The sequence below is a fragment of the Argentina anserina genome, chromosome 4, assembly GCF_933775445.1.
Source record: "Argentina anserina chromosome 4, drPotAnse1.1, whole genome shotgun sequence".
Classification (NCBI taxonomy): domain Eukaryota; kingdom Viridiplantae; phylum Streptophyta; class Magnoliopsida; order Rosales; family Rosaceae; genus Argentina; species Argentina anserina.
This window is the reverse complement of record NC_065875.1, coordinates 26511097-26534414: the sequence shown is the minus strand read 5'-3', so window position 1 is coordinate 26534414 and position 23318 is coordinate 26511097. Positions and strand designations below refer to the sequence as shown.

Here is a 23318-nt window from a genome sequence, read left to right as displayed (position 1 = left end):
CATCCGGTGCTCACTGGAGGAGTGGATGCCGTGCATAACTGGTTGGTGGAGTGAGATCAATCCCAAGGTCCCAATTCCTAAGTGCGATCAATCACTCTATTTAGGAATTTGGGGTTTTTAGGGTTCAAGATTTAATTATGGGGAAACAAAGAACTAATAAAGGGAAGAAGACGAAGAAAAGAAAAAAAAAAGGTCTTCTGTGAGAAATTGGAGATGTTGGTGTGGGAGGGGATTGAGTGTGAGGGTGAGTGATGAGATTGAGTGTGGAAGAGAATATGGAATGCTCCAATTAATAATAATAATAATACTAGCATTTTGTTTTTGCTGATTGGGTTGTGCATCCCCACCTTACATAGAGGATCCGCCCTGAGATGTAACATGACCGAGTATTAAAAACCTGAGCATGTAACGATTTTTTAGCAGGTTGTCTTACTGTTAGAGTTTCAGTACCTGGTCCGGCTGGTCGCAGATGAGTTTTAATACTCGTGTTCTAAAACAATCTTTGGAGAAATCAAACCCTTACAGAGAGGAGGAACAACCGGCAAAGATGTAACATGGAAATGACAGAAACCAGACTAAAAACTTATTACCTGTAATGAATTATTTTTTGAGGATCTACATAGAGAGGTCAATCGTTGTAGCCAAAAATAAAAAAAACCTGGGACAATTCTCTCTAAGTAATCCTAGAAATCACACCATGTAAGTCATTCCCACTTCAATGATGTTCATGTGTGGTACAGTGTAATTTGCAGCACCAGCTCTACAATTCCTCCTCAAGAATCCGTAGAAGTAGTTTATGACTAGCTTTTTCAAGAAGAACGAGTTCTTCTTTGCCCTCACTTCTCCATGTGCAAGCAAATAAGTGAATCCTGAATCGGTTGCTTCTCGCAGAGCTGAGAGCTCGTACTCCAGGCTGGGGTCTTCATCGGACGACATCATGCTAGAGGGCAATGCTGCACTAATACCATTTTCTTCCGAGGCAGTAGAAGATCCTATGTCTTGCAGCCTTGAATCACGCATCAATGGGACTTTAAAATCCTCAATCCCCTCGCCTTCTGGGAACCCAACTGACACACTGTCACTATCTGATTCATTCCAGTTGGTCTCCAATGCAAGATCTTGAGCCTCCCTCCTCAAAAACTTCTCCAGGCTTTCGACAAGAAGTTGTTCGAATGAATGGTGATCTTCCTTTCGAATATCTGTGTAACCATACCGAGCAATACAACGGAACATATGATAGTCTTTGGGGCAAAGTCTTCGGAACAGAAACCTCTCTTCTTGAGGAACCACAGGCACGGGGACATATTTTATGCAAACAACAACTATAACAGAGTGGATAGCTGGTAAGTTGAGAAGGAATTGCCCAAGAATGGATGGGATGCCTTGAACAAGCTCACTATACAGCATTCCAATTCCTGGGACTCTCACGGTCCCAAGGGTGGAGCCAAGCTCAGTCATGAAGTCCATGGATATCTTCTCCCTGACTTCACTTCGGTACTTCAATACACTCCCATAGTTCCAAATGTACATCACACACAGGAAGAAAGACGCAAAAACAAGTGGCAGCCAGCCACCCTGATAGAACTTTGATAAAACAGCAGACATGTAGATGAGCTCTACTGAACCAAATACAAGCGGGAAACACAAAGCCAGAAACAAGTTGGTCTGCCAAATGAGAAGCATAACAAGTGTCACCAAGATAGTGGTAACGATCATGACTCCAACCTCAGCTATACCTGCATGCATTATATAACCGCATTAGCACATTTCTCTTTGGTGCTCACGCAATTTCACAATCTCACAATATATCTAGGACGGAAGAGGAGGCTTAACCATATGCATTGGCAATCTCTGTGGTGCTTCGAAAGATGGCAACTACAACTATGCACATGATCATCAAAAACCAATTGATCATAGGGATGTAAATTTGGCCCATCATCCTCCTCGAGGTGTGAACTATCTTCAGTCTTGGAAAGCATCCAAGCGCCATAGATTGCTTAACACACGAAAATGTAGCAGATATCATTGCTTGGCTGGCAATCATAGCTGCAAGGGTGGCTATCACAATGACTGGCCAGAAAAGACTATCTGTTTGTCCATAAGATTCAGGAACTGGAAGTGTCAGAATAATGCTCCAACGGTAAACAGATGTCCCTAATCATAAAATATTGGTAGCCATTATGTTGGAGTGTCACCTGGCACAGAATCATAAAATATTCTTGGAGCAGAATCAGGGTATTTCATAAGATAAGCAGCTTGACCCATGTAAGCAAGGAGAAGGCATGGGAATACCACAAAGGAGAAGGCAATCTGTGTAAAATGTGGGGATTATATAATGTTTCAAGAAATAATAACACGCAAAAGTAGTGATGACCAACCTGTATGGCTCGGACAGAAAAATGTCCCAGATCAGCAAACATAGCTTCAGCGCCTGCAATGGCAAACCAATGCAATGGTGTGTTAAACAAGTTTTTAAATCCACCTGACAAACTGAAATATGAGAATAAAAATAAATGGCTATCACATTTAAAAAAAAATACAGTAATAATTTCATAATTCTGATTTCTGAGGCTCTACCACAGAACTGGCACATTACAGTAAAGATGACTCACAATTTTCACAAAATCAAATTCCAATTTCATGAAACTACCAAATTTAAGTTCGGATGGTTACTTTGGGTACCTCACGACATTACTACGGCGATACAAGTAGAAAGAGCTAATAAGGCCAGCAGAGACACTTCAGTTTCAACTTTCAACAACATAGATCTATAGAACTGTCAATTGGGTTTAAGCAAATGAGTACACTACAAGCCAAACCAAATATTACTAGCAGTTTGCTTCTTCTAAAAAGTCCAGTCCTGCAGATTTATTTGGTACAAACTACAAAGTTTCAACTGGTATTGCCTATCACCTATCCAGCTCGAGTTATAAGAACAAAGTCTCAAATATATGGTACACTGTTAAATATTCCAACTTCAACAAATTTGCTCACTGCTTTAGTACCAACAGTCCTATAATACCAAGAATTATGAATATATAAAAAAAGAAATAGGAATTCATATTCGGGAGGACTCCTGTGTGGCTTAGTCCTGCACCCTGATATAGACAATGGAAGCTGATATTTCTACTTACTGTAGTTTTCTTGTTGTTTGTTTTGGGATTGGCAGGATACAGTACAAATATTGGCAGTTATGGATGATATTTGTACTGTATCTACCAATATATTGGGTTTCTAAGAATTACCCTACTTCCCAGAGATCTGGCTCGTTATGTTTGTCTAAATGAACCCTACATTCTGACTGTGACATGAGGAGCAGATTGCAAAATTATCTCTTTTACTTGGAAAATATAATAAATATGTGTCATCTGTTAGATATATCTTAGAAAATTTGCTATTCTCTCCTGGTCTCTCTAAGGTTTAAGGTGAGATATACCTGTTATGCACAGAACACAACCACCAAGAGCATACCACGCTTCTTTATCGTGCTTCTCAAAGAAGAGATAAATATAAATAGGATTGAATGCCCTCAGGACAGAAACATCATGCTTGAGTAAATTGTAAAGTCCAATAGATCCCAGAGAGAGAAACCACAAAGCAAGGATAGGAGAAAACATGACACCAACTTTACTAGTCCCAAACTGCTGTATGCCGAACAATACCACCAGGATTAGGATTGAAACAACAACAACAGCATCTGTAATAAAAATGGATCAGATTATGGGCCATCTTGTCCCAAAAGAATAATTGGGCTATAACATGTTGAACATACTACAAAGTATAAAAAAAATTCCAGTGAAGTGAATCCAGTGAAGTGAATAGGTAGTTTGGTCGGTGTAAATGTACAGATGTCTATAACCAATCGCCTCATACAAAGCATGTTAGACTTGGGAAGTGCATGGTTTCCTAAAGAACTTTGGATCAGGGAAATGTCTGTTTCATTTCAAACTTTTAAGTAACAAGTTTCAATTATTTTTAACTGCTCAGATATACTGTACAGAAGATCAGTAATTGACTTAACCACAAATACTCAAAGGAAAAACAAATACCCACTTGTGCCAAATCCCGGAACTTCACCCTGCAGGCCACTCACAGCTGACATCACTACAATAACCAAACAAAAAACATCAGTAAAAATCCTACAGGACCTACACAAAAAGCAAAACGATTTTATGCATTGTTGTGGTTCCAGGCAGCTCAAAGGAAAGCAGTTCTACTTCCATATTAATAATTGTGAACATCAGTACAATCCCGCACAGATAAAGCCAGTCATTTTGTATTTTAGGTTGGAAAGATTGTATGCATTGTAGCGGTTTCAGGCAGCTCAAAGGAAATCAACTACTTCCAACGTAATAAGTGACAATAATTAAGTCTATCAAGTTGAGAAAACCCTTCTTCCGGCTATGAAGAGATAACTAGTTGTTATTGGCTTATTGCTTGCTATAATATGCTAAAGAGAGTGGGGAGTATAAGAACTACAGATTTAGGCAACGATTTTTCAGATGCTCAAGTGTGACTATCTATGTACCTGATATAGCGGGTGTTAGAATACCATCTCCTATAATCATTGAAGTTCCCATCAGAACGAGCAACAAGAGAAGGGTCTTTGCAGCTGATCTCTTTTCTAAAGTCTCTTTTATACGCAAAGCCCTTTTCAATTCTTGAGTGGGTAATTTTAGTCTAAAGCTTGAGATATGTTCATCAGCTGGCTGATGATTTGGCAACATATTAACCTTTGCATATCTGCATATCAGTGAGTACAATGCAAACGTTCCTCCTGCAATTGGAAGCATATGTATGACAATTAGTATGCACATAGCCACCAAAAAATGGAGAATACAATTTTGATAAGAGAAATTCTTGCCTTCTCCATTGTCATTGGCTTTGAGAACTACAAAAACATATTTTGCTAAAGGTATGATGGCAATTGTGTACATCACTAGTGATAAAGCCCCCAAGATATCAACATCCGAATCAATTTTCACCCTGCTGAACACATCGGTAAAGACATATAAAGGGCTGGTGCCCATGTCACCATAGACGACACCGAGTGTTTGGAATGCTAAAGCAAGAGTTCCCCAGGCAGAAGAATCCTATTTATTAAATAGAGTTAGTAAGATATGGATAGTAGTTAGGGGTGGGAGATGATTACGTATCATACTCTTTAGCAACATAACTTTTACATGTTTGAGCTAAGACAGACTAAATACTGGCTTTAGAGATGAAGTTGGTGTCTGTTAGTTAACCATGCTCACTCAATCACTCTTTATAATGATACAAGACTTCATCATTCTATCTGGGAACTACCGTACACGTCAAAGTAAGTAGATCTATGCCACACATATATGATGAAGGATTCCAAATAACTTCAATCATTTGAACTATGATCGCAACTTGCTCTCAAATCTTGACTATAAAGCATATTTATTTATAAATTCCATAGTTATGAAGAATATACCAGTACAGCTGTTCTTTCATTCACTGCTAAAGCTAAAACCTCTCACATATCCAAGACACCATATAGGCATATATCTTCAAGCATGTTCATAATCTAGTTAGTCATGAAGTAAACCTCCGCCAAGTTGGCATTCTTTAATTCAACAATGAAATGAGCACCATATTCTAAATCAAGCTGAAAGCAACACACTGCAACTAACAACTCCACTCACATGCAACACCCACCCAGCATTGTGAACCTAAAGCAGATTTCCGTACTCGGAACAGAAAGATTTACCAGAAATGAAGTAATTCAAGAACCTCTTACATAAACAAGCTCAGATGGCATTAATTTACTTTCACAGTTTCAGCACATGAACTGATTAAAAAAAAATTAAAGGGCTCATCTTTTTTTCAAGTCATTTTACTTGCAAATTGTCAATATTCATCTTCTTCAAAGCTCAAAAAATCTCAAAATACACAGATAGGTTCATTTCAACATTTCAAGACTACAAATTCAGATTGCATATGGCTCAAAACACAGAGATTCACACCTTATTAATGAACTAAATAAAAAAAAAAAAAGCTAACACATAAAAAGCACCAATCTTTCACCAAAACTCATCAACCAGAAACCAAATTACTCACCTTTGAGTGGTGGGCATAAGCACCAGCAATCTCCATAGCTTCAACATCAAAGGAATCAGCTCTCTTGGGCTTCTTGACAAGCCTCCTCCTAAGATACCCTCCTCCTTCACTGCCTCCATTATCAGAAGGCACAATCTCAGTTTCCACTTCACTCCCATCAACCCACCTCGAATCACTCCCAGTTCTCGACGCCACTCTCTCACTCCCTTCTTCAATCTCATCTCTCACCTCCATTTTCACTCCAAACCCTTCACAACCCAGAAACCAATATAGTGAAAAGCACCAAACTTTGGACTCAAAAACCCTCCAATAATTGGTTATGACTTATGAGATAATTGAGATTCTGTCGTTTTGTGCATTAAAAACACCTAACTGCCTAACTTCTGCGGCTGAAAGGACAGCCATTGGGAGTGTACGAAGGTCTCTGTAACAACAAGACAACGTTTTCTCAGTACTTTTTATTATCTTCGTCGGCTAATTTTGTAGGGATGGATATGCCTATGGTCCATATCGAATCTTAAATCAGTTGTTTTTGTTTATTTTTATGTTATGTGTTTTTATGGCTATTTTGACTAAAATTTCGGTGAGAACGAAAATATCGAGAATCTAAAAATTAGAATTTTCGATGAAAATTTCGAATTTTTTTTATTTTAAAAAATAATTAAGTAAATTGATGAAAATTTATATAAAAACATGAAATTTTTGAATGAAACTTTGAGAAATGTTTATTTGATCAATTATCTACTATATGTCATAATAAATTATTATATAACTATTAGTTTATAGTGAGTTATAGTAATTTGAGGTAAAATAATTGTCGAGAATTATTAAAAATTTACTTAATATATATATATATTTATTTACTTAATATATATATATATATATACCCAAAAAGAGACTAAGTCATCACGTCTTATTTAAATATAAACATGAGTGATTTAGAATCACATAAATAATTTATGATGTACAAAATTTTCACTATTTATTATGTCCTTAAGTAAAACTCTGCATATATTGTGAAGAATAATCATTAAATGATACCTCTTATTTATAACTTATATATCAACCATATGGGTCGTGAGTGATTGACTGTGGGTTGTGGTAGTTATAGTTCCCATTCGGATCAAGTATTTTTCGACTTTGACCATAATCATAACTTTGTGAAGTTTGTATATCAGATTGTGTCCATATGTTTTCACTTGATTGCATCTTATTAGAAAATAAATATGGTGTATAATACATATTGAATTTCCCCCATAAGGGTAAGGTCTATAATTGCTTCCTCTAGATCAAAGAGGTTCGATTCATCTCACAACTAGTTCAGTTTTATTTTAATTTTATGTGAATGTTGAGACATGAAATATAATATATAATAAAAAGAGTCATATATTACAATAAGTTGGTGTAGTATAGTTGACTATAACTTAGTGCTTGCAAAATAATGAATTAGAGGTTCGATTATTCTAACAAGTGATTTGTAATTATATTTGAAATTGGTCTGACACGTGGCGATATTATGAAAATATCAAAATTTTCCGGATATATCGGGAAATTTCGAAAATTTCAATCGAAAAATGCTTGGTATGTAACTGATATATCCATATGCCGAAAAACGGAAATTTTCGCAGAAATATCGAGAAAATTATGGATATTTTAATCCTTGGTACAATCTCATTTGGTCACTTTATGTATTATTAAATTACTGAAATATAAAAATATTTTAATATAAAATTACACTAAAATACGATAAATTGGTAAAATTATTATAACGAGTTTGTTGTAGGTCGAACTTACGACCACTCACGTACGAACTGAGGGGAGACTATTAGACCAAATAGTTATGGGCAAAATGATTCTTTTTTAATACAAAAATTATCCGTTTTAAAGGGACGTGCCCTGGATAATCTTTAATCATGCACACTTCTAGATAGGATAATAAGACGACTTGTAATTAAATGTTAAATAACCGACTACTATATGCATGTTTGGTTTAGTAGTATATCGTGATATTGAATATTATATTTGCATAGGGATTCTTTATGGGGTTGTGGAGAGAGACAGAATATAGTCCATATTACTAGTGGTTGAAATTGTTTAATTAGTAAAATTATGTTTTTTTTTTGCGCTCAATTAGTACATCTTTGTGCATATTAAATAACACCATATGAACTTGAAATTTGAGGTGAGAAGGTGTACGAATTCAAACTTGGTTACGCACCAACGATTTTTTATCAGCAATATATGTCACAGCTTTGCAAATATTTCTATTTTCTATCATCTAGTCATCCACAATGAGGAGCTGCTGAAATAATTATCTTCTTTGGATGAGTTCCCTCACCTGGGTAATTTGTTTAATCATAGAGGCCCATATTAGTCGTAAAGCCCGTATAAAATGAGCACACGAAGAGGACAGTTGGACCCGCTATATTTAAGGCGGGGAATGCAACAGCTCAGATTAGCAGTTAGCTTCTCTGCGCGTCTAGGGTTTATTACAGCTCTCCGATCACAACCGGAGCCCCTCTCCTCTCTCCGATTCTCTATCGTCTTCTCTCTCCGATCAACCGCCGAGGAGTTCAATCCAAGGTGAGCTCCATTGCTCTCTCTCTATCTCTCTCTCTCTCTATTTTCCTGAAATTCCATACTCGTCTCCGTCGCGATTTTCCGATTTTGATCGGTGAATTTTGATTTCTCAGGTTGAAAGCGACGATGACTCGTGTTTACGTTGGGAATTTGGATCCTCGAGTGAGTGATCGGGATCTTGAAGACGAGTTTCGGGTGTTCGGCGTTCTTCGCAGGTCAATTTTTACTCCATGAATTAATATTTTTTTACTGTTGTAAGGTAATTAGGTAAATTTTGACATTGATGTTAGTTTTGATGAATTTGATTAGTGTGTGGGTTGCTCGGAGGCCACCGGGTTATGCCTTTATTGAATTTGATGATCACAGGGATGCTCTCGACGCAATTCAGAGATTGGATGGTTTGTCTAACACTCTGCTTTGATCTTTTAGTTATTTATCGACTGCGCATTGTGTGTGTTCATCAATTTCATTGTGTTTGTTTGTTGATGTGATGTCTGTGTTGAAATGTATATTGTTGGAATAGAGCTCCCTATCTTTGATTTCGTGTTCTCTGCAGGAAAGAATGGTTGGCGCGTGGAACTTTCGCATAATTCTAAGGGCGGCGGCGGCGGCGGTGGTGGAGGAGGACGTGGCGGGCGTGGTGGAGGTGATGACTTGAAGTGTTATGAATGTGGTGAACCTGGTCACTTTGCTCGAGAGTGTCGTACGCGTGTTGGTTCACGGGGGTTGGGTAGTGGAAGGCGCAGAAGTCCTTCCCCTCGACGTGGCCGCAGAAGTCCCAGCTATGATGGTTATGGGCGCAGGTGTGATGATCACCGTGTCAATCACTAAAAACTGGGATAACAGATGTCGACTGTGTCCTGGTATTTTGGTTGAACAAAAATTTATTCGTATGTTGGCCTTTGTGTTGAAATTATTGTACTTATTGCAGGGCTTATAGTCCACGCAGGAGAAGATCTCCTCCTCCTCTACGACGTCGCACCCCATCACCTCCTCCTCGACGTGGAAGACGCACCTACAGCAGGTCTCCTCCATACCGTCCTGTTTCACCTTATGCCAATGGGTAAGTGGTGGCTTTACAAGGCATCACTGTTTTCTGTTTACAAAAAGAATAGTGGATGGCAATAATGGCATACTCTTTAAGACTTCAGTATCTGCTGGAGTAGGATTTCCTTGTAACTTTTTACTTGTAGTTAACGTCAATGACTCAATGTGTTTGTTTGGCTTTGCCAGGGTCTGAGCTGCAACTGATACGAGCAAATGCTGGATGGGTGTTGAAAGACTGATATCTCTCTGCTATAAAGTAGTTCTGATAGGCTTGGTTGAACTGACAAGAACCATGTTAGTTATGTTGATCATGTTGTTACAATGCATTCTGTTCGAAGTGTTTTGCCTCAAAAGAGGGGTGCCTTGGTCACCGTCTTGCGTCGGCGCTGTCGCTTCAGCTTACTGAAACTCGGAGGTCGAATTTCTACTTTTATGTTTCCCTATTATATCTGGTTATAACTTTATATGTCTTTATATGTCTTTATATGAACTCACTATGTGGTTAGATTTCAGTGTTTTCTCCTAGATTTTCCTAAATTGTTTACTTTCTTTTGTTTTGAGGTATGATTTCCGGCTAAAAGAGCTTTGTTTCGCTGCTTACTGCATCTTAGTGCACACCGTTCCATCTCTATCTTCACCACAGTCTTCTACTTGTAGTTGCTCCTGCATATTGTTCAGTGAAATTGAAACGTCATGCAACTTTGGTACTCTGGTTGCATATGGCTCTATTTTATTGCTATGTTCTGCAACAAGCTTCCTGAATAAACTTTCTTGTTAGTTGGTCCAAGAAGGTGAAGCTGTTTTATGCCTCTCATCTCTGCAGATCATCTACTTCCGTTGTCTGCATGTTTTTACTTGAGAAACTTGACCGTGTCATATTGTGTTAGTGTATCATCATTGACAGTGTCAGAAACACCTTCACATATAGTTTCATCTGGTCTTCAACAATGCTCTCTCTGCTGTATGTTGCACTACTGGTTCTCTTCTCAGGTTATCAATGGTTGAAAGTGAGCATCCATTTAGTAACTTGAATGGTTAATTAGTATTCGCCAGTTTACTCAATGAGTTGAGATGTATGAGGATCCTTCTCGGCTCATCGATAAACGCCTTGCTGCTCTTTGTTACTCTGTTTGTACTCTTCTCCCTAGTCGGGTCATAAATGGTTGAAACTGGGTTTCCATGGTAGTAACTTAGCGGGTACTTAGTATTGGTCAATCTACTCATCCAGTTGCTGTATTGGATTTTCTTCTTGATCGTGGAGTATTTCTTACAACCGCCATCTTATGTCTGCCAATGTACTCATTGAGTTGAAATGAATTGGGGTTCTTTTTCTCTCGTGGAGCCTCTCACTCCCATGACCATTGTTGTTGCCTCCGACTACATTGCATCCAGTTCTACTTGCAATATATGACTGTATGTCTATTATAGGATTTCAATCATGGGATATAGAGATTGGATATAGAGCTAGTTTGGGTTGAAATGATGATGCCTTGATCTATTAGTGGCTCACATTACATTCCCATCTTGATGCATGTGTACAAACTAATTGCTTTAATATTCGCTTGGGTTGAATTGTACTTGCTTGGAGATTTGACTGATTTGTAGTGTGGATCCGTCACCTTTTGGTGTTTATCTCGATCTTCTTCACCTTTTGGCTTAAATATAATCCAGTGCATTCAATAGCTCAAATGGAAATGTCTTTACTCCAGTGCATTCAATAGATCAAATGAAAATTTGCATGCTAAATTTGATGTTTTATTATCCGTAGCTTATTGGTTGGAGAGTTTCTGTCATTGATTACTGCATTGATTATAATTGTATTGATTCCACTAGCATTCTCCGGTTGAGAAGGCGAAATATGCTATAGCCAAATCAGAAAAATACTATCTGAAAGATTCAGCTCACGTTTTCTATTTTCCCTGCGCGACAGATCATAGTTTTGAAGTTAACTTGAACCCTTGGTCAGTGAGATTACAATATGTTATATGTGCCCCCTTTAGTTTATAAATCAACTTGGGGATCAAGTAATGTTTAGAAGTCAAATGCTGAGATTTGTTTCGGAGTCCCAAACCTTAAATAATCAACCAAAATTGAACACGACCGCTAAGAAGATGAGAATCACGCTGAACTAGTACCAACATGCTGGAAGTCACCATGTTGGAAGTAGCAGTCCGTCATAGAACTCAGTCTCTTAGACAATCCAAATGGAGAACTCGAGAGAGAAGCAGAAACTTAGGCTTCTTGGCATCTTTGGTATAATCAGAGCAGAATCAGCTAAGTTCCCACTCCAACAAACTCATATCTATTACCGCATGGCTTCTAGATGGCATTCTTAGAGTTAGCATTGTTCAACTTTCTAGAGTGATCACCTTGGCGACAGTCACAGTTATTGATTCTGCTTCGACCATATATAAGAGCGAAGCCGGGAGACAAATTGGTGTCCGAGATCTATTACGAAACTCGTTCAGAAATAGGTGGGATAATTCTATGTTCGTAACTTCGTATACATAACCATGTACATGATGTCAAGGATGTATTTGGATGCTGTTCTTCTTTATGGCACTGCAGGTCCGTCGAGCTCATTGAGAAATGAGTGGGCGCCGCCTGTACATTTCTTCCTCAGGTTGGATTATCTTTCGTGCGCGACGAGTGTGCTTGGTGGCAAGTGGCTCTTGTTGTTTCTGTTTTGGAGGAGGTCAAGTTTCAGTTTGATGGGTTTTTTACATCAGCGAAGTTGAGAAAAGCAGCAAGAGTTGAATTGCTTGAGTTTGAATTGATATTCATATACAGATTACAAGGGTATATATAGGCTATTTCATCCACCTACTCACTCCACTATCTCCACTATACCTACTACATTCCACTCATACTCACACCTACTACATTCCACTTACACTCCCCCTCAAGTTGGCGCATACACATCAACCATGCCCAACTTGCAAAGTGAGTCATAAAAAACATTCTTGGACACTCCTTTGGTGAGTATATCTGCAAGTTGTTCTTCTGTAGGAACAAACGGAAAGCAAATGATCTCAGCGTCTAGCTTCTCTTTTATAAAGTGACGATCAACCTCTACATGTTTTGTACGATCATGTTGCACAGGATTCTGTGAAATATTAATAGCTGCCTTGTTGTCACAGTACAGTTGTATAATACTCTTAGGTTTAACACCCAAATCTTGTAGCAAATTCCTAATCCACAACAACTCGCACACTCCCTGAGCCATACCTCTGTATTCTGCTTCAGCACTAGATCGAGCTACCACATTTTGTTTCTTACTCCTCCACGTAACAAGGTTACCTCCAAAAAATGTAAAATACCCTGATGTTGACCTCCGATCTGTAATATTTCCAGCCCAATCTACATCTGTGAAGCCACAAACATCAACGATATTGTTGTGATTAGAAAATATTACTCCTCTCCCTGGGGCTGACTTCAAGTACCTCAAGATCCTTACAACAGCATCCATGTGGTCCTCACTGGGGTTATGCATGAACTGACTTACTACACTTACTGCATACGCAACATCTGGTTTGGTATGTGATAGATAAATCAGGCGCCCGACTAGCCTCTGATAACGCGGTTTGTCAGTAGGGACTTGATCTGGATACTCTGCTAACCGGTGGTTCTGCTCAATAGGAGTATCAATGGGAGTGCAGTCCAACATACCTGTCTCTGTTAGTAGATCAAGGATGTACTTCCTTTGACACAGATATATACCTTTGCTTCCCCGGGCTACTTCAATGCCTAAGAAGTACTTGGGTGTACCTAGGTCCTTCATCTCAAACTCTGTGGCAAGCTGTTTCTGTAATCTATCCACCTCAACAGTATCATTCCCAGTAACTACCATATCATCAACATATATAATTAGGGCTGTTACCTTCCTTTGTTGATGTTTGAGAAATAACGTGTGGTCTGAATTACTTTGTCTGTAGCCAAGTTTCCTCATGAATTGTGAGAATCTTCCGAACCAAGCACGAGGTGACTGTTTAAGACCATACAAAGACTTTCTCAATCTGCATACGGAGTTACTTGGGGAGGTGGCCACATATCCAGGCGGAAGATCCATGTATACTTCCTCTGTTAGTTCTCCATGAAAGAATGCATTCTTGACATCAAACTGCCTAAGTGGCCAGTTCAAGTTAGCAGCGACAGAGAGCAATACCCGGATAGTGTTCATCTTTGCCACAGGTGCAAATGTCTCATCATAGTCTATGCCATATGTCTGGGTGTACCCCTTCACTACTAGGCGTGCTTTATACCGGCTGACTGACCCATCTGGATTATGTTTTACTGTAAACACCCAACGACATCCTACAGTTTTCTTGCCATATGGTGGAGGTACAAGCTCCCAAGTATTGTTCTTTTGTAATGCTTCCATCTCTTCCTCCATTGCTTTCCTCCATTTTGGATCTCCCAATGCATCCTGCACTTTGTTAGGTACTGATACAGTAGATATTTGATTCACAAATGACTCATATGACTTAGATAATCTTTTGGTAGATATAAAATTTGCCACTGGATACTTGGCTTTAGTCTGAAGGGTAGGCTCATATTTTTTTGTTGGTTGTCCCCGAGTAGACCTATTTGGCAAAACATATTGTCTACTAGTATCCCTAATAGAATGACTAACCTCAGATGAGTGATCTTCTGTACCAAGAGAGCATTGGTCAGGGGTATAAACAGTGATACGGGAGACACGAGAGCATTGGCAGTTGTGTTGTCAGCTTCTGGTGTCTCAATCGATTGAGTGACAATCTCTGGTGGCGCCTGCGTGGCTGATACTTTGGTAATCTCAACGGGACCTGTTACCACATCGACTGACTCACTTGTCTCCCCCTTTCCATGATATAACTCTTCAAAATATGAATTCTCCCCCTGAAGAGTAGTATCAGAAGAGGAAAAATAACTCATATCCTCAAAAAAGGTAACATCCATAGTGACATAGTACTTCCGAGTAGGGGGATGATAGCACCGGTATCCTTTCTGATGTCCTCCGTACCCAACAAACACACATTTAATTGCCCGGGCATCCAACTTAGAACGCTGATGTTGTAGAAGATGAACAAAAGCAACACAACCGAAAACACGGGCATGAAGATTATAAAAAGAGGGTAAGGAGACATGAGATGCAAGCACCTCATAGGGAACTTTCCCTTGAAGGACACGAGATGAAAGACGATTAATAAGGTGGGCGGAAGTAAGGACAACATCACCCCAAAGGTATTTAGGCATGTGGGCACTAAAGAGAATACACCTAGCCATTTCAAGTAAATGACGATTTTTTCTTTCAGAAACCCCATTTTGCTCAGGTGTGTAAGGACACGTTGTTTGATGAACAATTCCATGTGTGTTAAAGAACTCCTGAAAGACATGATTCACATATTCCCCCCATTATCAGACCGAAGAATGCGAATGGTGGCATTATATTGTGTTTGGACAGAGGTATAGAAGGCACGAAAAGCTAGAAAAACCTCATTTTTATTTTTAAGAAGAACAATCCATGAGAGACGTGTGCAATCATCAATAAATGACACAAAATATCGCATTCCTGATATAGTTGACTCTTTCGAGGGTCCCCAAACATCAGAATTGATTAATTCAAAAGGAAGAAAACTTTTAGTAGAAGTACTAGGGGAATAAGTAGATCGACGACTCTTGCCCAAAACACATGTCTCACAACATAAACAAGACTCGTCCACATTAATAAATAAAGTAGGCATGGATTTTTTCATAACACTAAAGGATGGATGCCCTAAGCGACGATGCCATAACCAAACTTCACTTAGCTTGTCAGAAGTGGAGAGTAAAGCGGTCTGAGACGGTCCCCCTGGTTTTTCCCCTGCGTATGTCAGATCCAGATGAAACAACCGGCCCCTCAGATACCCCCGACCAATTACCCGTCTGGTGAGAAGATCCTGAAAGATCACATACATAGGGAAAAAGGTCACAGAGCACTGAGCGTCAGCATTCAATTGGGGAACAGAGATCAAATGATGAGATAAAGCAGGAACATAGAGTACATTGTGAAGCTCTATGGTGGGAGTAATACAAACAGACCCTGTCCCTAATACGAGGAATGCCTCACCATTAGCATTAGTAACACAGGGTACGGGTGGAGGGGATAATACGGTAAAATAAGATTTGACATAAGTCATATGATCAGATGCACCAGAATCAATAATCCAGGTATCAGAACTAAAAAAGTGAGAAATATTGAAGGCCATACCAATTTGACCACGGCCAACGATGGATGCGGTAGGTGCTCCTCCAGCAGTATGATGATCCTGCCCAACCACACCATAGATATCGGGTTCCGGAACTAAGTGAAGAGCTGCTGTTGCTTTTGCCTGGGGACGATAATTAGGCCTTTTGGGCCTAAGATGTGGATATAATTTCCAACAGGTCGCACGAGCATGGTTGGTGTCATGGCAATAAGAGCAAGGAGGGTGGGGCTGACTCCCGAAACCTGGTGGTGGTCCTTGTCGATGAAGGGGAGCGGAAGTTGCTTGCGGAAGGGGTGGTGCCGGAGATCGAGCATGAACAGTAAGGCTGGAAATGATAGCCGGTGCCGGAGGAATACTCTCTTGCTGAGACTCATCCTTTTGGATATAGGTGAAAGCGGTGAGTAGGCTAGGTGGTTCGGTCATTCAGAGCAATTCGCCTTTCGCACTGGTATGCTTTGCATCAAGACCTTTCAGAAAATGGTGAACTCGTTCAAGCTCCTTCTCCTTTTGGTACCAAACGATATCCTCTTGATTTTGAATCATGCAAGGACGTTTCACATCAATCTCAGCCCAAATATTCTTTAGTTTGGTGAAATAGTGCGCCACCGGTTGCCCATCCTGGTGTATGGCCAAAGCTGTGCACATTAACTCATGAACCTGTATGAAATCAGAGTCATTAGTAAATAAGCTAGTTAGTGTCTCCCATATTGCCTGTGCGGTGGCACATGCCTCCACCAGATCAACTATCTCATCATTCATAGCTTTCCATAAGATGGACATGACAAGACCGTCGTCGTCGTCCCATTTGTTGTAGGCAACAATATCCTCAGGACTAGGGGCCTTAGTGATGCCGGTTACATGTCCCATCTTGTGCATGCCTCGAAGAGGAGCAGTCATGAGTCGTTTCCATTTACGGAAATTGGTCCCGTTGAGTTTGGTGCCCCCAAATGATCCACTATCAGAACTTTTGACAGATACTTCGAAGGTCGGGAGCTGAGAACCCTCAGTTTCGTGTCCAGAACCCATTGAAAAGAAACAAGGTATTAAGATAGCAAACAAAACAAAAAATTGAGAACAATCTGGCGTCGGTGTATTTGCACTGACGGTGAGTATGCACTGACAGAATCTGGCGAACCGGGTCGGGTCGGTGGACCGGGTCGGGTTGGAGGACCGGTTCGAATCTGTTGACCGGGTCGTGGACCGGGTCGGATCTAGAGCGGGCCGGGTCGGTCGGGGCGGTTTTTGGGCCGGGCCGGGGCGAGCTCTAACCGGGTCGGTGTAGAGAGATCGATCGGGGAAATGCTTCGGCGAGCAGCGGCGACTGAGGACGGACGTCCGGCGAGGAGCGGCGAAGAGCGGAGAGACTACTTCGGGTCGAGTGCGAACCGGAGGTCGTCGAAGATCACCGGAGATCGTCGGGTTTGCCCGGCGTCGGAGGGAGACTCGTGAGGGAGCCGGATGGGAAGAGCGTCGGAGGGCAGTAGGTGGAACCCGACCGGAAGATGGAGGCAGAACCCACAGAATCCGACCGGAAGAAAAAACGAGAAAAAATCCCAGAAAAAAACAGAGCTCAATGCTCTGATACCAAGTTGAATTGCTTGAGTTTGAATTGATATTCATATACAGATGACAAGGGTATATATAGGCTAATTCATCCACCTACTCACTCCACTATCTCCACTATACCTACTACATTCCACTCATACTCACACCTACTATATTCCACTTACAGCAAGTTACACAGGTTTCGTTTTGATGCTTCTCTATTTTGGTTGGCATTCCTTGCCTAACCTCTTGGAGTTGGAGAAATGCAGGTTTTCTAGTGGAATTGTATATACTTTTGTTGACAGAGGCTTGTTCTGTTTGGGACATTTTATGAATTGGGTTGCTTGCACGATTTATTACCATGATTGCAAGAATCGCCAAAGACAGGAGGAGGTTATTGCCAAAGAAGATTAATTCCACATCGGATAACTGATGTCCTTAGATGTTTACTTATGGAGATCAAGATTAATTCACAGGGAAGCTACATTCTGTTAACCAGCAATGTGTTTCCTTTGCTCAAATTTATTTCAATCTGTTTTGGTTCAATTGTTGTACGTAGCATGTGTATCTGGTGGGTAGTTTTTTATTTAGATAATTAGATGCCTCAATTTGATAATCAACTTGGGGATCAAATCATGTTTAATTGAAGTCAAATGTTTGAATGATCGGACATAATTGATATAATACACAAAGAAGATGAGAACCAAGCTGGACTGGTACCATTTCCATTACAATAATGGTGAAAGTCTTCATACATACATTATGATACACACATAAAGGGAGGAAGGAGGAAGGAGTAGTAGATTCAACCACAGATTCAAAGAGAATATAACCAAAATGGAGCACTCGAGGGCGGAGAAGAAGCCTAGGTTTCTCGGTATCTTTGGTATAATCCGAGCAGCCGTACAAATCCCTTTTATCAATCCAAGTTTCATTGCCTTTACATTCATCACTTCCCTTCCTATGTTTTGCATATTGATACTACCAAAGTTGTCATTCGTGCCAAGTGAAATCAGAGACGCATTTGTTCAACTAGAACAGCCTAATTCCCACTCCAATATGCTCATGTCTGTTCCCCTAGTTAACCTATCTGCACTGACCACATTCCTGGCTACCGTTACAGTCATTGATTGTGCTTCAACAATATACAAGGGCGGAGCTGGGAGGTCAATAGGTCTCCGAGATCTTCTGGGAAACTCCATCATCAGAAAAAGGTGGCACAGTTGTATATTTGCATACATTATCATGTCCTGGTTCTCAAAGCTGTCTTTGGATGCTGTTCTCCTCTATGGTAAGTCTGGTCCTTTCAGCTCATTAAGAAATGAATGGGCGCCCCCTCTGCATTTCCTCACTCTGCTTGGGATCTCTTTCGTGCGCGACGAGTGTAGCGCATGGTGGCAATTGGCTCTTGTTGTTTCAGTTTTGGAGGAGGACAAGTTATACTTCGATGACCTTCTGGCCTCATCAGAGTTGAGGAAAGGTAACAGAATCAAAGGGTTTGCTCTGATGCTTCTCTATTTCGGTTGGCGTTGCTTGGTAATGGAATTGAAGAGGTGGAGGTTTACTATGGGAGTTGCATATGATTTTGTCGACAGTGGATTGTTCTGTTTGGGAACAATTATGAATTGGGTTGCTTGCACCGTATATTATCATGATTGCAAGAATCGTCAAAGCTGGGAGTTGGTTGCTGCCAATGAAGAATGATCCCACATCGATCGGATAGTCTAATCTCTGTGTAGCTGATGTCCATAGATATTTACTTCTTGTACTACAAATCTATTTTCTGTTTATACCTAAAGTTGCTTTCCTCCAGTAAATGGGAGAAGTCAAAGCCAGTGAAATGTTACGAGAGAGTGTGAGTGAGTGACCAAGTATCATTACCGGATTAAAATTTTGTCGGATTTTGACCTTTGGGCTTAGGGATTTGAATAGCAAAACCCTTACGTGATCCCCGAAGGATATACTGGGCTTGCTCAAGCCGTCATATTGGGCCTCTTAATTGGGCTTGTTCCAATGCTACTTCGGTACTTCCTTTTCTGAATGGATCTTATTTCTATTTTAGGTCGATATGGGAAAATGACATATGTCAACCATACGCTCATACCAAATTACAATTGTATCTTTTAGGTTCTCATCGACTGTTATTGTTGGTTAGATAGAGATCATTCGTGGCTTTTAAGTTTATCACTGTGTTCTCCCTTATGTTGTAATTTTAGATTCCATCTATACAACTGTGATTGTTACAAGATTTAATGACATAAGTAAATGCATTGTAATATAATAAATTTAAATAGAAAAATGAAAGAAAAATATTTTTTTAATGTTGAGCTGACATGTTTTCATAGACTTTTAGGCCACATTTACTTTGGGTGAAAGTGAATAATCAGTTTGGGAGTCATTCTCATTCCGAGTTGAAATGTTGTTTATCAAACTATGAGGGAATCAAATATATGTGGGCCTAATGTTGGATTAAGATTCATTATTATTTTTTATTTCGAGGTGAGAGGTAAGTATTGAATTTAATTCACCCCTGAATTAGATTTATTTCTTATTTTACCCTTACAACTTTATTAAAATTCCAACTTATCCATGTCAGACCCTACAACTTAAAAAAAATTATAAGAGACTATTATTGTAATTGACAGAGTTATGATTCATACTTCATTTTCATTTCACATATCAAGTAAACAAAAAAATCAGAGAGTCAGAGAATCATTCTCACTCAATCTCATTCATCCTTAATCCCATTCTCCCCCATTCATGTTTAGTAAACATGCCCTTAGGCAACTCTTTTGTTCATTTCCTTGTAGTTTCCTCCCTCCCAAACACAAAACATTGTTATCTTCAACACGATGACCTTTCACATTTGTGCTGTCTGAGTCTCTCAGTTTCCCTCCCAGATCCAAACCCAACCATTGACACTCAATGAAATGGTTCACAAGCCCTTTGATGTAACTAGAGTCATAGGCACATTGGTCACATTTGTGTAATTGTGTATGCTGTCATCATGTCGATTGGTGTGGTTAGCAGCAGCATACTATGTTGTCCTCATATTTTTCTATGATACGCTCGTCATTATGTGGTGTTCTGTGGGAATTGTGAGACTTGTGACAATGTACTTGGGATGGACCGCCGCGTTGAACATGAGCGTTGTGATTTCAATTCTAGAGGGGAGATATGGAACCAGGGCAATGGCTTTAGCGATTTCTTATACAGTTGGTAATGAGTGGAGAGGGGTTCGTCTGATGCTTGTTTTCTTTGCTTGGGAAGTTGGTTTGAGGTTCCCCTGCATCTACTTTGGGTGCAAAGGAACTTGGAATGTTGGTATTTTGACACAGATTGGCTTGTTCTGCTTGGGAAATGTGGTGAAATGGGTCGCCTTCACGATTTACTTCCACGATTGCAAGAACCGTGAACTAGAGAGGAAGTTAATGATGAAAGCTAAGAAGAGAGCTGTTGAAAGTGGATGATAAATAGGGATGAGTTTCTCTGTATTGCAATATTGTGTAATGCGCTCAATTTCCATTTTTTCGAAGTTGCTACAGTTTCATGATCAGATGTGAGCTTTCTATTACTACATATTAGTGGAATATCCCAAATTTCAGAGAAGAAATGACAAAATATGCATATGATTTGAAGTTTAGTTAGAACTTTGTATTCGCGCCTCTTACTTTCTTCTCAATCTTCTGTATGTCTTGCATGTCTACTTGTCCTCTAGCTTTTTGGACATTTCGACAACCAACAACGAATAAGTACTGTATTTTAGGCTGTGTTTTGATCATCACGTCAAATGAATAGAATGATAAAGATTAAAGAACCAGCAAGATTTCTAGCATTGTTCATTTGTTTGAAATGAAATGTGAAGCCATTTACAATGATTCCGATCTGTATTATATATTGTGGAGGAAACCATACCAAACCCACAACATTATTCAAACTTTGTACCAACACAACTATCGGAAATGAAGAATCCGAATGAGCTTGAGCAGACCAAGCCATGGTTTCTTGGCACCATTGGTATCATGGGATCAGCCGTGAAAATCCCTTTGAGAAATCCCAATTTCGTAACCTTCACTTTGATCACTTCCATTCCCCTTTTCTGCATGATGAAGTTCATACCAAGCTCGCCTTATAACTTTCGGCAGCCTGGTTTCTTAATGGAGGCATCATTGGAGCTAAGGCAGCTCATTACTCACCCCAACACTCTGACATCTTCTATACCATGGATTCAAGATTGGACACTACGACTACTCCATGCGTGGTTTTTCAACATGCTTAAGTTGCTCGTTGCACTCACATCGATCTACTCTGCTTCCATAATCTATACTAGTAGTGTTGGCAAGTCAATGAGTCTCCAAGATCTTGTTCAGATGTCGATCACCAGAACTAGGTGGCATGAGCCAATTGTAACATACTTTTCTCTGTCCCTGATTTCCTATATCTTCTTAGAAGGTTTTAGACTTTGGTTGAAGGCAAGGCCGACGAATCGGTATTTGATCATCCTACAATTCTTCGTTCCATTTGTGGCCGTTGCCAAATGGTTAGAGTTCACAGCCTTGACAAATGTAGCTGTTATTGTTTCCAATTTAGAAGACAATATCAGAGGACCTTTTGGGGCCTATTCGACCTCGTCAGAGCTGACAAGAGGAAACAGACTAAGAGGGTTGGTGTTAATAATTCTCCATACTACTGTGCTCTCAGGATTCAAAGTCCTCTTCGAGTGGATTTTTTCCAGTATACCTGCATATCATTTCATTCAGATAATTCTCTACTGTTTGCAGAGGATTATGTTTTGGGTGACTTTTACTGTTTACTACTATGACTGTAAGAATCGCCACAAAAGCATGTCATGAATTCTTGCAATTCTGTGTACTAAATCAGGTGTAAACTTATTTGCAACTTCCATCAGGTCATTGCATAATGCATATACATTATGTTCTCCTCTATTATATAAGATTAAGACAACTTATACAATTCTCTGTGTGGCAACCTGATTTTTTCAGAATTACTAACTCATTTGCAATAATCAAAGGCAAATTTCCAAATCAAAGATAAAATGTATTCCATTGCAGAAGCTAGAATTGCATAACACATATTTCGATCGTAACAGAGAGAAAACAGAATAATCTCAAACGGAAATGTATGTAAGATCCTACACAATGATTCTAATAAAGGTCGAGTTCATTCTTCGTCACTGTTGGGGATATTACGCACCAAAATGCTTTTCCCTCACATAATATGACATGACCTTCATTGACAATGAGGCAGTGCTTGTGGAGCAGCTTCCCCATTTCAATTTTTTATTGTTTGTATTAGTGCCTGTTTTTACATTCTTATGTTTGTCTTACTTGCCCTAACCTTGTCCTGTATTATTTGGACATTTCGAGAGTTCGTAATTACTTTGTTGCATGATGTTGTTGGGATCATCGAGTTTCAAAGAACAAAAAATGTTAGGGTTGCATCATATATGAAGGAGATCAAGGAGTGCAAATATTAGAAACCCAGTACTACTCAAACTTGGAAATGGTAAATCCGATAGATCCCCAGCAAATGAAGCTATGGTTTCTTGGGACGTCTGCAATAATCATATCAGCCATGAAAATCCCCTTCAGAAATCCCAATTTTATAACCTTCACATTAATCACTTCATTTCCACTGTATTTCGTATCGTTAGTGCCAGGACTAGTTCTTAATCAGGATGAGCTTATTTTTCTGTTCATAAAGGCATTTGCAAAAGGAAAAATTCTTACTGTTGACACCAGTTTCAGCACCATAAAGACCGTTCAGGCTGTAAAACCTCCAGTCATTCAGTTTCCGAAAGTGTACATTGATGAC

General features: G+C 39.7%; 3 protein-coding genes across 4 annotated transcripts; 2 read left to right on the top strand and 1 right to left on the bottom strand.

Annotated features, from left to right (window-relative positions):
• Positions 1 to 562: 562 nt before the first annotated feature.
• Positions 563 to 6528, bottom strand: LOC126792672 (putative potassium transporter 12). 2 transcript variants are annotated; one of them, XM_050519126.1, is made up of 9 exons: positions 6085 to 6528; positions 4865 to 5093; positions 4529 to 4777; positions 4054 to 4104; positions 3437 to 3697; positions 2379 to 2431; positions 2196 to 2310; positions 1834 to 2088; positions 563 to 1736 (listed from the first exon to the last, which is right to left on the bottom strand). In XM_050519126.1, exons 1-9 carry the CDS (start codon positions 6316 to 6318, stop codon positions 691 to 693), a joined length of 2493 nt encoding a protein of 830 aa, XP_050375083.1. In that variant the 5' UTR covers positions 6319 to 6528; the 3' UTR covers positions 563 to 690. The 2 variants fall into 2 exon arrangements, with proteins under 2 accessions (XP_050375083.1, XP_050375084.1); XM_050519127.1 differs by having other exon boundaries at positions 4865 to 4986.
• A 2009-nt stretch (positions 6529 to 8537) lies between these two features.
• Positions 8538 to 11363, top strand: LOC126790431 (serine/arginine-rich splicing factor RSZ22). Its single transcript, XM_050516653.1, has 6 exons — positions 8538 to 8667; positions 8778 to 8879; positions 8974 to 9062; positions 9221 to 9467; positions 9596 to 9727; positions 9898 to 11363. Exons 2-6 carry the CDS (start codon positions 8791 to 8793, stop codon positions 9902 to 9904), a joined length of 564 nt encoding a protein of 187 aa, XP_050372610.1. The 5' UTR covers positions 8538 to 8667; positions 8778 to 8790; the 3' UTR covers positions 9905 to 11363.
• A 6957-nt stretch (positions 11364 to 18320) lies between these two features.
• On the top strand, positions 18321 to 19187 carry LOC126792503 (uncharacterized). Its single transcript, XM_050518914.1, has one exon. The coding sequence runs from the start codon at positions 18321 to 18323 to the stop codon at positions 19185 to 19187; it is 867 nt and encodes a 288-aa protein (XP_050374871.1).
• The last annotated feature ends 4131 nt before the right edge of the window (positions 19188 to 23318 follow it).